Raw genomic sequence first — 17,576 nt, forward strand, 5'->3', positions numbered from 1 at the left:
AGCTGCCATCGGTGTCATTCTCCTGATAGTGCTGGCGATTCATCATGTATTTTATGGGTCCAGCTTTGAAATTAGCCATGTGTGATACAACATATTTGTCTGAGTCTCCGAGCTACCCAAACCAGAGCGCAACAATATTTCTCAACGGACGAATATTTGCCTCATATTCAGTGAACTTTTCTGAGGTAGTAGATGCCTTTTTTTTTCCTGATTATGTTGTCCAGTAGCAACCCATTGAACTTTCGACACTGTCAGATACAAATTATGGTCTTCCGAGTTGGCGACTAGCACTGAGGATGGACAAATATTGTTTTATTTTCAAGTCATTGATTTCGTTCCATTCTCTCGGGTTATTTTTCGAAGAAGCCGAAAGATTGGGTCGCATTGGTTGGTAAGTGAGCGATAATCGGGCGATGTAATTTAATCTCCTAAAATCCTCTAACTTCCTTTTGCTGCGCGGAGGTGGTAATTCTTGGATGGCTTTTATTTTATCTGGATCAACTTCGATACCTCTTCACTGACATGAAGCCTAGCAACTTTCCCAAGGTAGCTTCGAATGTACATTTGGCTGGATTAAGCTTTAGCTGAAACTTTCTCAGCCTTTCGAAAAACTTCTTGAGGTTCATTACATGCTCTTCTTCTCTCGAGATTAGCAATCATATCGTCGACGTAGACCTCTATTTTTTTATGCATCATGTCATGGAATAACGTCACCATAGCCCTCTGATATGTTGCCCCAGCATTCTTTAACCCGAATGGCATCACTTGTAGCAGAACGTTCCCCACATTGTTATGAAGGTAGTTTTCTCCATATCCTCAGAAGCCATCTTGATCTGATTATACCCCGAGAATCATCCATGAAAGAAATAATGAATGTTGCTGTGTTGTCCACCAACGTGTCAATATGTGGAAGGGAAAATTATCTTTTGGGCTTGCTCGATTCAGGTCACGATAATCCACGCACATTCGTACTTTCAATCTTTTTTGGTACTGGACTATGTTAGCACCCATTCTGATTTTGGAGTTGTAGGAAGCCAGCGTCAAATTACTTCTTGACTTCCTCTTTATTTTCAACAGCATTTCGGGCCTCATCCGTCTAATTTTTGCTGGATGGGCTTGCATTCTGGCTTTAATGGGAGCTTATGGACCACTAAATCTTCATCTAGCCCTGGCATGTCCTGGTATGACCACGCGAAAACATCTTTGTATTCGCAGAGTAAAGTGATCAAACTACGCCTGGTACTTTCTGAAATAGAAGTCCCAATCTTCACTCCTTGTTTCCTCTCTTCAGTGCTCAAATTTATTGTTTCTACAGATTCTTCATGAGGCAGAACTTGTTTATCCTCTTGTTCCACCATTCTTAACAATTCAGGAGACGAGACATAATCTTCAGCATTTTCTTCGGCTTCAAATTCTCCTAAGCAAACAGCCTTCTCAACATCAATTTCAAGATTCGTAACGGCTTATTATGTCGTAATATTGAGCACTGAAAGTTGAATGGAAAAGAAGCTATCGGGGACATCCAAGTATTGGAAACAACAACAAAATGTTATGTCATAGCAATGAGGCAAATGTAAAGATAGGCTATGAAATGAGAAAATGATTATGAAATTAGTGATAATGCGAAAATCATGACAAAATACATCTTCATTGAAATTCATTTAAATGATAAAGAGCGAATGCAAACTCTACAAAGAACTCTATATATCTAAGGACACAATAGAAGGTTGATGTTTGGCATTACTCTGAAGGCTTATAAACTACAAGAAGCTCCTCAGCAATCCAATTGTTCAACATGAAACCAGGAGGGCAAGGGCGTATCCTCGAGACATCTTTACTTGCACCAGCTTCTTTGTCAATGACATTTATACTAGCATTCTGAAAATCCTTTCAATTAACCCCAGCATGTTTCGTGGATCCTCTTGTCCAAGGTACATCATTCCCGCAGATGTAAATGTTTTTGACAAAGGAGGGTACTCTATTGGTTCCCATTCTGGTTCTCGGCCCAAAGTTCTTACAATTCTTCTCTCTTGATCCTTCTTCCACTGTCTTCTTCTTTTGCGCATGTCAGGCTGGAACCCCAAACCGTATCGGACCTTGTGGTGCACTGGCTTTAAAGCCCTCACTATTCCTTGCAGATGTCTCCCTAAACCTCTTCTCGCACGAGCTCCCCTTCCTACGGTCAACTTGACACCCATTCTGGTATTTCTCGACAGTTTTGGCATCGGAATTCTATTTCCCAGATTTTCTGCAGAGGCGTCCTTATTTCTGCCACACATCTTCTGACCTTCCATTCATCCTCTTTCCCCACTGTGCTCACATTCCCTTCGGTATGGTTAGGGAACGGGTTCCCCGTGGCGTTACTAGCACTATCGAATCGTAGGATACCCGCGTCAATGAGTCATTGAACTCTCCTTTTGAAAGCGAGACAGTTCTCAGTAGAGTGCCTGGTTCCTGCGTGGTATGCACACTAGCGTTTGGATCGTACCACTTTGGGTATGGAGGTTTAAGGGGTGCCATGTAATGGGGAGAAATTAGCTGTTTTTCTAAAAGTTTGGGTATAATTCCCATACGACACAGGGATGGGGGTAATTGCGGTCTCTCGGGATTATGCCTTGATGGTCTTGGTTCGTTCTGGTTGGCTTTGGGGGGTACCGTGTTTTGTGGGAAAGTGGTGACGGGTCTTTGGTTGTTCGTGGCGTATACGGGGCAGGACGGATGTGGTGCTTGGTAGTAAGGGGTTTGAGGGGATAATGGAAATTCGAGGGTGGATAATCTCGAGGTCGGGGTTGATTAGGATACGAATTAAGAATGTAACGACTCCCAGTTCCCACCATGAGGGCTTCTGGCTCTTTCTTCCTTAAGGGTGCTGCTTTTCTTAAGCCTTCTGATCCTTCCATTCTACCGCTCTTGACGGCATTCTCTATGAGTTCACCGGATATTACAATATCCGCGAAATCTTTCGTGGCACTTCCCACTAATTTGTCATAAAACGGTGCCTTTAAAGTATTGATAAAGAGAACGATTATCTCCGTTTTTGTTAGTGGGGGTTCCACTTGAGTTGAGACGTCTCTCCATCTCTGCGCATACTGTCTAAAGGTCTCTGATGGCTTTTTCTCCATCATTTGCAAGGTCATACGGTCTGGCACCATACCCGATACATGCTTGTACTGCTCGCAAAATGCTGACGCCAAGTCCTTCCAGGATCGAATCTTTTCTCTACTAAGTTGATTGTACCACCGAAGAGCTGACCTTGTTAGACTATCTTGAAAGCAATGTATGAGTAGTTTATCCTCGTTCACATAACCGGTCATCTTTCGACAGAACATAATGAGATGTGCTTTTGGGCAGCTTGTCCCATCATACTTCTCAAAGTCAGGCACTTTGAACTTCGGAGGCAAAATTAGATCAGGTACCAAACTGAGTTCCTTGGCACCTAGTGCGGAGAAGACTTCAGTGCCTTCTATTGCTTTGAGTCTTTCCTCTAGACTCCTATATTTTGCGTCATGGTTATCCAATTTCAACTTGGCTACCTCTACTAGGTCATCCAGATCTGGAACTAGTGGATTAGCAGGATTAGCCCCTGGGTTCGACGCTAACATTCCTTGCCCCAAATTAGTGGGTGGAGCAGGTGGCATAGGTCGATGTTCCAAGCCAGTGGGTTCCTCTTGAGTATACCCTCTTTGTATTGTATATGCGGGCGGTGGAGTGAATCCCGGGGGATAGAATGGATCCTGATCATGGTGAATTCTTGACCGAGGTTCCATAACATCGGAGTTCTGCATGGGTCCCTTTCCTTTGACCAAAGTTGTCATCATCTCCATCATTTTAGCCATCTGATCTCTTTGCTCGAGCGATTCCTCTCGAGATCTCACCATTAGGTCTCTCGTCTCTTGTTGCGATTTGGCCAGTTGCTCTTGTAATTCCTTTTGAGCCCTTTCCATCCTTTCAATTCTCTCATTGAATTCATTCTCCATTACTCTAGCTTGTCGGCGCGTTTTATACGGATGACGTGGTTCTAGTCTTGAAGTCTGGCAACTGCGAATTGTACGTTTTAATCTCAGCGAACGAGTATGGGATATGCAATGAATGAATTGATGCATGAATGAATGCATGAATGTCAAATGAATGTAAGTTATGAATGAAATGCAAGAAATTGGTGTTGATTTCAAGATAGCCCCATATTTAGGCATTTCATTTATCAACATAGTCTATTACACAAAGTTCTCATTTTTCCAACAGTTACACAAATTTCCTAGCCACATTGCCTTGTTTCTTCACTTGCTCTAAAAACTCTGATATGCTCGATCTTTGGCTCGGAGGGAATTGGCAACTGAGAACTTCGGCTTCATCTGATAATTGAACAACTTGCATAGCCGCTTTACGAATTTCATTGATCAAGAAGTCAAGTTGCATTTTTTTTTCTTTGAGAGTTCCTTCATACGCGTGAATGTCCCTATCGTACTGCTCACTCTTTTCTTCTAGAGCCTTCAAGAGGTTATCTAATTGTTGTTGACGAGATTGCAGCATATTTTCTAGATCTCGTGTTTTCCTTTTTAATTCTTGATGTTCAGACTGACTATTCGCCAATTTTGCAGTCACTATTTCATACTTGGCGTTCTTCCTTCTTAACTCTATCACAGCGCGCCCAGCTTTTTCCTCCTCTTTCTTTGCTTTTCCCTTCCAAAACTCCATTCCTCCCTTGATATTGCTAATTTCTTCCTTCCATTCTGCTGTCGACTTGCCCAACCCGCTATTCTTTATAGTGTTTCTTAATTTCTTGTTTTCCAAATGAAGGTCCCTTAAGTCGTTTCTCACAATCTCAGCTTCTCTTTGTACTTTTTCAGTCCTGGACCTTTCAACCTGAACTTCAATCTTCAGTTGATAGTTTTCTTCTTGAAGGGCACTAAGGTCCCGAGACATCTTGGCCTTTTCTCGTTCGAATTCTTGTCTTGCCATTTCTAGCTCAGACGGCGTTTCCTCCGAGAAAGGATTCTGGATGGTGTAGTTTGTTGATGAGATTTGCTGACTATTTACCCGTTGTTTCCTCCATATGTCGTAATCTTGGGTAAGGGTATCAACATACAAAGCTAATTCCATGAAATGAATTTCCTTCCAATACTTTGCAGTGTCTCGGACTCTCTTCATATATCCTTCACCCGCGAAAGCGAACTCGAACTGTGCTAATCCTCCAGTTGCGGGGAGGAATTGTCGCGAAGAAAATTGCCTTTGGACTAATAGCGGAGCATATCCAACTCCTCCCCATAACCCGAGTAAAGGTACCCAATCTTGGCTTCCACATTTGTATATAAGAACTGAAGGACGGATCCAGGGTGCTCTCTATGTTATATTCTCGGTGCGAAGATTCTGAAAAACTGATACCCAATGTTGCTCGGTGACTTCATTCGGCCATTCTTTATTGAGGTAAGCTTCTAGCGGGGAGAATGTTTTAGAAAACATATGGAACAGAGTGCGCTCTACCTTCCAGAAGTGACTCAAAATCCAAACATTGAGCAACTGCGCGCATCCGATAAATCGTCCCTCCCCTTTTCTTCGACAACTACTCAGGGACCTGAAGGTCTCGGCTAGAATGGTCGGGACAGGGTTGATTTCTTGTTTTAACCTTTCGAAGAAATCAACTACTGCAACTTCGAGATGTCCGAGAACTTTTGGGAAAATGACCAAACCGTAAATGGCCAAAGCGAATAGATTTACCCTTTTCAGCATGTTGGGATGGTTCAGAGCCAAATCTCGTAGGGAGGACCATGGAATGCAAATGGTTTCATTCTTCTTCTTTATCTGTTTTTCGGTCCATGCATCAGTCATGTCTGTCAGTCTCACTAACTTTTTCTTGAAGGTCATCGGCTTAGGCTCCTTTACATATATTTTGCCGAATTGTACATTGTCGATGCGGAGTAAAGCAGCATACTCTTCTATGGTTGGAGTCATGTCTTCTTGATTGAAGGTGAAACACTGATAAGCTGAGTCCCAGAACCGAACCATGGCTTGAATCAACTGTTCGTCTACACGGATGGTGATCAGGTGAGCTATATCTCCATACCTCTCAGTGAAAATGTCTCTAGTGTCTGAATCCCACTGATTCCAAATTCGAACCAAATCCTCAAAGTTATTTTGGCGAACATTTACAGTTATATGTTCGGGCAAATTAGCGACACACCCTTCCACTAGACTATCCCCCTTTTCTCTCTAAATTTTTAGAGACCAGTCCCGAACCACGTCATTCTTCTCGGTTATTTGTGTAATTGACTCCTCCATCAGAAACCCGTTTTTTTGGCAACCAACTTTTAATCAACACCTTCCTAATATGATGCCTATGATGCATGATGAAAATAAAAGTAAAAACAAACAAACTTGGTTAGTAAACACAACAAATATAATTTGAAAAACAAATTAAACTACCCAATCCAATTATTTTGCATAAACAGTGTAAATGAAAGGCAAAAGGCATTTTCCCCGTGTACTTATTTTGATGACTATAAGTGGACAGAGGTTCGGCATGGCTCTAATTGGATAGCTTGTATGGTTCACTATATGCGGTTTTGGTTCTAGGTGGGTACTCGAATCGTCTGCACTGTCATCTACTAAGATTAGTACAGAGCCTCGGTCATGGCCCATCATAGGCTTACGAGATCAATTCGAGGGATTACATTTACTTATGCCTATGCGGAGGGACAAGTTAACTCACGAAAGCATAAGTCATATGTAACCCGAAAGTATTCACTAGCCTGTGCGGAGGAACGAGTTAACTCACGAAGGCGTAGCGTTTACTTTCTCTTAACAGGGACGGAGCCCGGGTATAGAGCTCATGTTATGCAACATAAATGCACGTGCACGGTGTGTGGGGAGAAACTTGTAAACCTTTACGTTTTATTTAGAAAAACTAAACCAAAACTAAAACCGCAAAAATTTAAAGCTGAAAAACAACCTGATAAAACAAGTTAGAATATATACAACACGATGCAAATGCATGATTTTTTTTGAAAACAAAAAATTTAAGGATCACGACTAAATGTTAATTTGAACAAGAAATTTTGAAAATTTTGACAACACGCGTTTAACATTAGACTCGACTCTCGAAAAAAGATCACCAGTGGAGTCGCCAGCTGTAGCGACCTAAAAATTGCGTCACGGGCGCTAGTCGAAGTAATTATTGTAAATTTGAAAACTGAATCTCGATTTTATTTGAAAAAGGAGTCGCCACCGATATTTTTTCTAGGTGTGATCGGACACCTACAAAATTCTCTTTTTAGAAGAAAAATTTATTTTTAAACTTTTCTAAAAAAGAGGTAATTTTAGGTCCACGTAAAAATCCAGAGAAAATTAGGGTCCGGGAGTCGGTTACGCGCGAGGAAGGTATTAGCACCCTCGCAACGCCCAAAATTGGTATCTCGTTAAACGCGCGTTGTCTTCATTTTCAAAAATACGAGTTCAATTTAATATTAGTCGTGATCCGATTGAAACACGATAATTTTAAAGCACAACAACTTTTTCCTTTTTTTTAAACACGAATTTTTTAAAATACAAGAATTTTAGAAACACGAATTTTTAAAAAAAACACGAAAATTTTGAAACACGAGATTTCTTTGAAACACGAAAATTTATGAAACACGGTCAATTTCTTAAAACGCGAAAGTTTTTGAAAAACGGGAATTTTTTTTTGAAACACGAAAAATTTTGAAACACTGGAATTTTGAAAACACGAGGATTTTTTAAATACGAAAAATTTGAAAACAAGAAAATTTTTGAAATACGAAAATTTTAGAAACACGAAAATTTTTGAAACACAGAAGTTTTTAGAAAACACGAAAAATTTTGAAAATTGGAATTTTTTTGAAAACACGAGAATTTTTGAAAAACATGAAAATTTTTGCAACACGGAATTTTTGAAAACACGAAAAATTTTCCGATTTTTTTATTAAGCACGTATCGTATTTAACACTAATTGATGATATTCACTCAACATAGCAATGAAATAAACGAATTAGTGTCAAATCGATTTGTTACCTTATTTTTGAAAACACGAGAAATTTTTTTGAAGACACGAAAATTTCGAAACCCGAGGATTTTTTTTTGAAAATACAATTTTTTGAATATTTTTTTATTTTTAAAAGGGCGTATCGAGTTTAACGCAAACCGGTGATATTCACCCAACATAGCGATGAAATCAACGATTTTATGTTAAATCGATTCGTTGCCTTATTTATTAAAATTATTTAAAATAAAATAAAATTAAAATTGAATTAAAAATATAAATACCAAAATATAAAAATATAAAGATGCATAAAATGTTAATAATATTATAAGGAAACAACATAAAAATACGATGGTTAAATTTAAAATAAAATAAACGAAATGACCGAAAAACTCCCGAAACACGAGCTTCGTCGAACGAGTTACACGAATTGAAACTCTTTTTTTTCTTTTTTTCTCTTTTCTTTTTTTCTTCTTTCTTTTTTTCTTTTTTTCTTTCTCTCTTTTTTTCCTGGCCTGCTTCAGATTGAGCTGGGACTGCTGGGCCTGCTGGGATTGGGCCGCGCGGGCTGCTGATGTTGGTGGGCTGCTGTGGCCTGCTTCTTTTTTCTGGGCTGTTTTTTTTTTGGGCCTTTTCTTTTTGGGCTGCTTTTTTTTTGCTTTGGTTTTTTTTTTGGGCTGATTTGTTTTTTTTTGTGTTGTTTTTTTTAATTAATTTTTTTGGGCTGTTGGGTTTGGGTTTGGGTTGCTGCTGGGTCTTCTTGGGTCACGGGTCGGGTCGGGTCGGTTTGACCCGATTGTTAAATTTTTTTCTTTTTTTTTCTTTCTTCTTCTTTCTTCTTTCTTCTTCTTCTTCTTCTCCTCCTACACGAACCCTAGCCGCCACCACCGCTTGCGCCGCCGCTACCTCCTCCGACGCCGGTACTCTTTCTTTTCTTCTCCTCTTTCTCTTTTCTTCTCTTTTCTTCTTTTTTCCTTCAAAAAAATCTCTCTTTTTGCAAGTTTTTTTGATTTTTTTCGTGGGTGTGGGGGTTTGATTTTGGGGTTTTAAACCCATTTTATAGTTGATATTTGCTTCCTTTTTGCAGGTGGTAGGTGAAGAAGGGGCAGCCACCCATGTTTGTGGCCTGAAAATCTGGGAAGTGGGTGCCCCAAATCACGTAACCTGTCTGAAGGACCAAATCACAAATGCAGCAAAACTTCTGGGGCTAAATGTAATTTTTAGAAAATTTAGGATTAAAATGAAATTTAATGAAAGTTTAGGGGTCTAAGTGAAATTTAAAGAAAGTTTAAGGGTCAAAATAAAATTTAGAAAAAGTTTAGGGGTCAAAATGCAATTTTTATTTTAAAATTTTTTTTTTTGAAAATTTGAAAATTAAACACAAATTCTAGTCGGACAAAAATTTAGTGCTTACATTATTTTTATTTTTCAGATATATGCAGACATGCTTTTTTATTAAAAAAATGCAAACCATGTGTTAGCTTCTTATTGCTTTCATTAGTCATGTCAGCATTGGTTAAGAATCAAATTGGTCAAGGATAATTTTTGTTAATGAAGAGTTCAATTGAATTTTTTTCAATTAAACACATTTTTTCTTAAAGACTTAATTTATTTTTTTACTAAGGATTTTTTTAAGCTTAAAAAATCAAATTAATATTTATATCAAGGCCTAATATAGTATTTGGTATCCAAACTTGACATATTTTCTTAATTTGATATCTAAATTTTTTTAGTCCAATTTGGTACCTTGTAACATCCTCACTTTAAAAAAAAGAATATTTATGATAAAAGTCCTTAAATAAGTGATTTATAAATAAATAGTAGTATAAAAACTTGTAATAGTTTTTAGAGGGAACTATCATACATGAAAACATAGAGAATTATTAGTAGGAGTATGTGGTTAAGTTAAAAATTCGGTATCAAGTTCAGAGGCTAAACTGAATATGTTGAGAAAGTATAGAGATTATAAAGTACAATTATCCTATTTTATTTTGATGGAAAAGACTTAATGGAAATTTTACCATTACATAAAAAAATCAATGGTTTCATGATTGCTTTTAAATAATATTTTTATTAAACACTTATTATTTAATATTTTATTTAAAATATTAATATTTTGTTCCTTTACTTTATTATTCACGAAAGTTTGGGGAAAAAATTATATCGTCATTTTCCTTTAAATTCAAGTATAAGGAATGGTTTTTTCTTCAAATTTTTCATAGATTTTGAATTTTTGAAGCTTATTTTACATATATATATATCAATAGGTTTTTTTTATCAAGTATATTGAAAGTTGCCATTAAAGGACATTGATGGAAGCTTAGAAAACTTAAGTGAAATAGGTACATTTTTTGATAGAAAATGATTAGAAGATGAACTCTAGCTTGTTAGAAGTGTGAAGAAAAAATAAAAATGGATGGAAAGTTTACTTGGTGCATTTGGCCATGGTGAAGGGGAAGTAGAGAACCTTAGCCACTTTGTGTAATATTGGTGCTAAATGATAACTTGTGAACCAATGAGTATTCTAGTGAAGACAGAATTGAAAACGGATAATTGAGTCAAAAGATATACGAATTTCGGACTAGGAAACTTAAGTTATCAACTTGATTAACAATGCATATTTAAGTTTGTTTTTATTAGTTTTAGTATTAGAATGGATAAATGACATTGTTTCGTATTGAATTGCTCATATTATAGCTAAAAACGAAGCGAGCATCTTGAAGAAGAAAGGCGAAGAGAATGAGCAAAGTGATTGAAACTTCGGTTTGTGCGAATATCTTATTTTCATTACATAAAGCTTTAGAATATTTAATTTACTATGACTCGTTGTTTTATTTTATTTTGTTTTTATGAGTTTTGGATGAGTTTGAATAATTTAGTTAATATTTCTAAAATTATATTTTGAGATGAAGACTATACTTTTCAAATGATTAAATTAGGAACTTCATGGTTATAATTTGAATTTGAGTATTATGATTTTAGATTACTGAACAAGAAAATGTTTAATATGTTTTGAATTGGAAGTCCAATTTTAAATTAGGTGATATATGACTTGAATATGAAATGAAACTAAAATGAAATTGAATTGAAACGGATCATGAAACTTGGTTTTTACCCCGCTACACTAAGTTAGACTAAATCAGATATATTTGGCATGTCATAGAGTCTTTATATTAGAGGATTTAGATCTCTCCAATTCCCAGAGGGTCGAGGGAGGAAATGACAAATTGGGAAGTTTTTATTATTGTTAGCCCCAATTCTTAGAGGGTCGTGGGCAGTCCCAATTCCCAAAGGGTCGTGGACTACTCTGATAGCCATCGTTGTTGAACAACTCGAGGTGACGGATTCGTATATCTGATTATGAATCTAAACTTTAGTACAGGGTCTAAATTAAAATAAAAGCAAAAACAAAAACAAAAGTTGAATTTATTTGAATTTTCATATTGTGCGAATTAAATTAATTACACGATTTTGAATTTGATTAAAAAACTTATTTTTTACTCGGTTTGTCAATATCGTAATATTAAAGTTTATTAATATTAGAATTTTCTTTTATTGTGATGTTATTAATGATATTTATAATCATGTTTTTGATTTATTTCTATCAAGTAATTTATATTCAATACTCACGTAATGATTTATATCATATTAGCACCACTGAGTATAAAAATTGTTCAGCGTATGGTTTGTCTATTTTTCTGTGTGCAGGTGGTTATATTCGGTAGGTCGTTCTAGTAGCATCCAAAGATCAGCTCAAACTATGTTGGTGAAAAGTTTACTTTATAAATTATATAAATGACATGTACCTAGGCTTGTATATATATAATATTGTGTCGTAAACTGAATCTAAACATTTTTTCTATGTTTTCTTTGCTATGTACCTAGGCTTGTACTTTATAACTAATGTTTTAATGAAATAGCAAAGCGTAGAAATCTAGTTTATTGGTATGTTGTGAGAAATCGAACTGTTGAGAATTGATCTGGGAAATTATTTGAATGTGGATATATTGTGAAATCTAATTTTTACAAGGGGTTTTGACGTAAAATTGGCAAAAGTGCTGCCGAAATTTTTATAAAATAATTTTACTACTACGTTTCCATTTTGATAAAGTAAAATAAAAAAGTAAGTTGCTTCGGCAACAGAATGTAACATTTTATATTCGGATCCAACAACTGGGTCGGGTATAAAATGTCACATACCTGAACTTGACACTTTATCTCAATTTGGTACCTAAACTTCTTTTTGTCCAATTTGATACCTTAACTTGACACTTTTTTCTAATTTCACACGTGGGATTTTTTGGTCTAATTTGTTATCTAAACTTCTCAAATACTATACAAATTACTCCAAAATATGAACGATGTTAGTTTTTCATGAGGGAACAAAAATTGCTAATATATGACCAACATGGCAACATGTGATAGATGATATGAAATATAATGGTAGGGATGATTATATTTTTTTGGAGTTTTCTCTAATTCACTAAACAATATGCTCAAATTTCACTTTTCGTATGAGCTGATATTACTTTGACCATTAGTGGTAGGGACGATTAAAGAGGGACCTCGTGCTTAAAGCACGATTTGATTTTCACGAAGCCCTCAATTGTAAAAAATATCATCAGTACTAGAGGAAATTTGTGTTTAAATTTTCTTTTATTTGAGTTGTGCTTAATAAATGGAGTTTTAAACCCCAAATAATTATTATGTTAAATTAAATTAAAATTAATTAATTAAACTAAAAGCAATTGAATATTTAAAACAAAAAAAAAAAGAAAAGAAAATCCATCTTTTCTTTCACATGTAGGTCATAAATTGATTATTTTTGCTACTTCAAAAAAAAAAACATTGTTAATATATTGGAGTAGTTTATATAACATTTGAGAAGCTTAAGTACCAAATTGAACATGAAAAAAACTTAAGTATCAAATTAAGAAAAAAAATGACAAATTCATGTACTAAATTAAAAAAAGAACTTAGTTGCCAAATTAAGAAAATGCGTCAAGCATAAATAAATAAAACTTCGGTATAAAATTAAGAAAAAATATTAAATTTAAATATGTTTATTCAAATAAAATATTTTAGGTAATTATTTAGTACATAACATAATTAAAATTTTGATATATATCTTATTTATTTAATTTTTAATACAATTGAAAGATACATTATAAAATATCAACTTTGATTGAAGAAATCTCACTTGTTTTTGTATAGTAGATTTATTTTTAAAAAAGGCTCGTCTTTTATTTTTATTTTTCCGTGGAATTTGATGTTTCCAGCATAATATTCTTCAAAATATTAACTCCATTAATTAATAGGTGACAAACCGACCATAGCCGGAATAATTAAATGTTGCGTGGTGTAAACACGTGTTTCATCCTTTTTCCTTTTGCTGAAGACACGTGTTTCATCTTGGACCTATAAACAATAATATTGCAATATTTTCCACCAATATTTTTTTAATAAGAACTATTCACAACCCGTTTTCAACTTACAAATAGGAGGATAATGCGCTTTGTCGTACTCGAATTCACTTTCTCTTATATTGACAACAATACTTATGTAGTGACGGAGTCAAAAAATTCTTTTGGAAGGCGAAAATTAAATTTATATTTTTACAATAGTAAAAATATAATTTCATTATTTTAATAGTCTATATCTTTATAATTTTTAAAAGGTTAAATTAAATTTTTATCATTTTTAAAAAGTCAAAATATACTTTTATTATTATTAATTTAAATTTTTATAAATTATAAAAGGCCTGAATTAAAAATCTACCATTTTAAGGGGCCATAACTTGATCTCTTAATGATTCTACCATTATATTTATATCAATTAAATTAAAACTCAATCGGTCAACAATGTATTTTTTATACAAATAATTATGCCCTTCATTACAACATGTTGAAGACAAATCCATGTTGAAGACAAATCCTTTTTGGTACATTATTTGTACTACATATAACGATGAACGATTCTACGTTATTGTCAGATAGTCAATATTCAACCATACTTATCTCTCCTCCAATCAATCAATAAATATAATGGTAAATTCTTTCATTAGTGATTCAGTTATTACTATATTTCTATTTTGGTCATCTAATTATAAAATTTTTTATTTTTTATTAATTTTTTCATCATTTCTGTTTTGGTCATGGTCGTTAAATCGTTAACGTAAATGAAGATGTTGCCTTTTTTAAATTGATATAGCAAAACATATATTCTATCATTTCCTTTTTGATTATCTTCGTAAAATTATTAATTAGTAACATTTTAATAAGTTGTTTTTAATGTCCATTTAGTAATATAATGAACACAATAAAAAACAACATTCCTGTTATTTCAAAAATTATTCAAAACTTGTGGTTTTATATATTATTCAAAACTTTGACTACTTCAAGATTATCTGATTGGATAAAGACTCTATCGTGTCATTGCTTCTGAAGCGAGAGCAAACCATCCAAGATTTACCACAGCTCAGCAACAAAGACCGAACACTTCCCCAAAAATCGATTATATCCTAAAATCCACTTCCCCATTGATGTGGGACAATAACTCAACTAAATTGTAAATATATAGTAGGTATAGATAGATAAAAATAAATATTCTTTTCTCATTTCTAGCCTTAATAATGAATACCAAATAAAGATTTTTACTTCCTTATACGATTCGATATGATTTTTATTTCCAGATATGAGTCAAACTCAAAAGGTAATATACAGCAAACTTATCTCCAACAATTTTTTTAAAATGAATTTCTAGTATAAAAACAAATATATGATATTTGTACAAGATCCAAAATTTGGGACTAGAATTTTCTCCCATTAATGACAAGTGTTTCAGCCAGTAGCAAAATAAAGACAATGAAAAGGACTTAGATGAATGAAGACCACATTTAAAAGAAAAATGAAAATTTAACTTCTCAGGATATATATATATATCTTTCCTTCCATAATTTTCCTTAGGAAACTTCTTGCAAGCTTCGTTACCCAATAATTTGCATTATGAATAGCAACACACCCGTCACTCTGCTTTCATCATAACTGGTTGATACACAGAAATACCAAGCTTCAAGCATTTCATGTTAATGGTGATTTTCCCTTTGACAACATGTCTCCCCTTAGCAAGAACGACTTGCGACGGATTTTCGAGAAGCTTGACAAGAATGGGGATGGCTTGGTTAGCCTGGAGGAGCTTAATTGGTTGCTTGAGAGAATCGGAGTCCAGTTTAGCCTTGAAGAATTGGAGTCCTTAGTGGGAAAACCTTGTCTTGGCTTTGAAGAATTCTTGTTCTTCTATGATTCCATCTCCAACCACAACACCAAGATTGAGGCAGCCTTTGATGAGGAGGAGGAGGAAGAAGAAATAAGGATGGTTCATGGTGGCGGTGATGATGATGATGATGATCATGGAGACAGTGACCTTGCCAAGGCATTCAAGGTGTTTGACTTGAATGGTGATGGCTTCATTTCATGTGAGGAGCTTCAAAGCGTGTTGGTAAGACTTGGTTTATGGGATGAAAAGAATGGCAAAGATTGCAGGAACATGATTTGCTTCTATGACACCAACTTGGACGGTATGATTGATTTTGAAGAATTCAAAAACATGATGCTACGTTCCGTTTCTTAATTCCAAGGGGTTCATCAATGTCATGAACACAATTATCAGCCTTGTTTTCTTTTGAGAACTAATTGCTGGCAGCTCTACTGTATTAAGCAAAAAATAAAACTTTGCATCTATGGTGTTTTTCAGATCCTACTACAACCTTGTAATATTTTATTATCTAGTTTGATATTTACAATGCAGTGTTGATTGTTGGTTGCAATTAAAATTTTATATACTTTTTAATTTTTATGAAAAATATTAGAAACAAGTTTGAGCATGAGAAGTACAAGAGTTTCTTTGTTCTGAGCTCAATGGTTTTTGATATAATTGTTTTATGGATCGAGATATTCGTTCAAGTTTAAAAATTCATCTAAATTTTGACAAGGTTAAGATAAAAATATTAGACTTAGAAAATGAGTTTAAGTAAAAAAAAATTAAATCTTCATAAAATTTGAACGGAACTCGAGCTCTAATACTTAAAACCAAAACTTGACCTGAACTTATCTTAACTCATTTTCTGGTTTTTAATATATTACTTTTTCTTTTCTTTTATATATTATGTTATGCATATGACATGAAAATTAAATATATAAAGACATAATATAAATATTAAAAAATATATTCAATTATTTAATTTTAAAATTTTAATAAATGGAAAAAAGTATATATGATGGTTAAGATATCTATAATTATTAGATATTAAATTAAAAGGTTATATTTTAAAAAATACATATAAAATAATAATATGAACAAACTTAAATGAGTTAAAGGTAAAACAGGGTAAATCACACCTAAGATTATTATTTTATTAATAAATTTATGTTTTGATCACTCAATTTTAAAAACTTACAAAATCCTCGTTAAATTATAATGAAAGTTCCAAGAAACAATTACCATGGACTAGTATCCGTAGACCACCACTGTCCATCCAATTTAAAACCAGATTAAGGCTACAATCAGAAAAACAGCAGCTCAATCAAAATTGCTATTTACATGTTGGTCCTTTATTTTATTTTTGTTTTTCATAGAATTTTTAGATTTTTTTAAAAAATTGGTTTATGTATTAATTAAGAAATATATATATATTTTTACATAATAAATATATAAAATTTATTTTCTCATAACTTCAAAAAAATATAATAATTAAATACGTATTTTTATTATAAAAGTATAAATAATAAAAACAAATATTACATGAATAATAAAAAATCATTAATAAAATAATTATTTAATATATTCTTTAATATACTTTAATTATTTATTCATTTTACAAATAACAAATAAATTATTTTTTTATTATATACGTTTTAATTTAATGTTTTTAATAGTTATTTTCTTTTTTACACTAAATTATCTCTTGCCACCGTTTTGATTGAATCCAATATCTCACCACTAATTTTAATCTCACAGTTTTACTTTAGGCATTTTATGTAACACTCTTAATCCATATCCGTCGTCGGAATAGGGTTTCGGAGCATTATAGAAGCTTATCAATCAAACAAACATAAATTACAAACATTTCTTATCATAATATATTCAGGTCAAAAACCAATTAAACTCATACATACTGTCCCTTATTCGAGCCCTCGAGACCCAAAATACGTGTTAGAAACAAATCGGGACTAATTCGAAAACTCAAAGAATTTTTTCAAAAAATATTAAAAATTTTCAAAGTTGCAGGGCTCACATGGTCAGGAGACACTCCCGTGTCTCAGGTCATGTGGGCATTTGAATTAGGGACACACGACCGTGTCCCAGCCCGTTTCTGTACCCGTGTAACTCTCTGACTTGGGTCACACGACCAAGCCACACGCCCATGTGCCAGACCGTGTGCTAGCCGTATGGACTCAAAATGTACCTTAAACAATAAGTTTACCATTCCCTGCAAGCTTAGACATTAAGCAACTAAAAAAATCATTCATTTAACCAATTCGAAACACAATCAAATGTACACCTCCAAATCATATCAAAATAAACA

The 17,576-nt window shown here is 34.0% G+C and overlaps 1 protein-coding gene across 1 annotated transcript; it reads left to right on the top strand.

Annotated features, from left to right (window-relative positions):
- The first annotated feature begins 14,922 nt into the window (after positions 1–14,922).
- LOC121213980 (probable calcium-binding protein CML44) lies at positions 14,923–15,798 on the top strand. The gene has a single exon (XM_041087529.1). It carries the CDS (start codon positions 15,104–15,106, stop codon positions 15,620–15,622), a length of 519 nt encoding a protein of 172 aa, XP_040943463.1. The 5' UTR covers positions 14,923–15,103; the 3' UTR covers positions 15,623–15,798.
- The last annotated feature ends 1,778 nt before the right edge of the window (positions 15,799–17,576 follow it).

The sequence above is a fragment of the Gossypium hirsutum genome, chromosome D01 (genome assembly GCF_007990345.1).
Source record: "Gossypium hirsutum isolate 1008001.06 chromosome D01, Gossypium_hirsutum_v2.1, whole genome shotgun sequence".
In the NCBI taxonomy this organism is placed as follows: domain Eukaryota; kingdom Viridiplantae; phylum Streptophyta; class Magnoliopsida; order Malvales; family Malvaceae; genus Gossypium; species Gossypium hirsutum.

Coding starts and splice junctions, on each gene's coding strand:
- LOC121213980 (XM_041087529.1), top strand. CDS start 15,104: ATGTCTCCCCTTAGCAAGAACGACTTGCGACGGATTTTCGAGAAGCTT.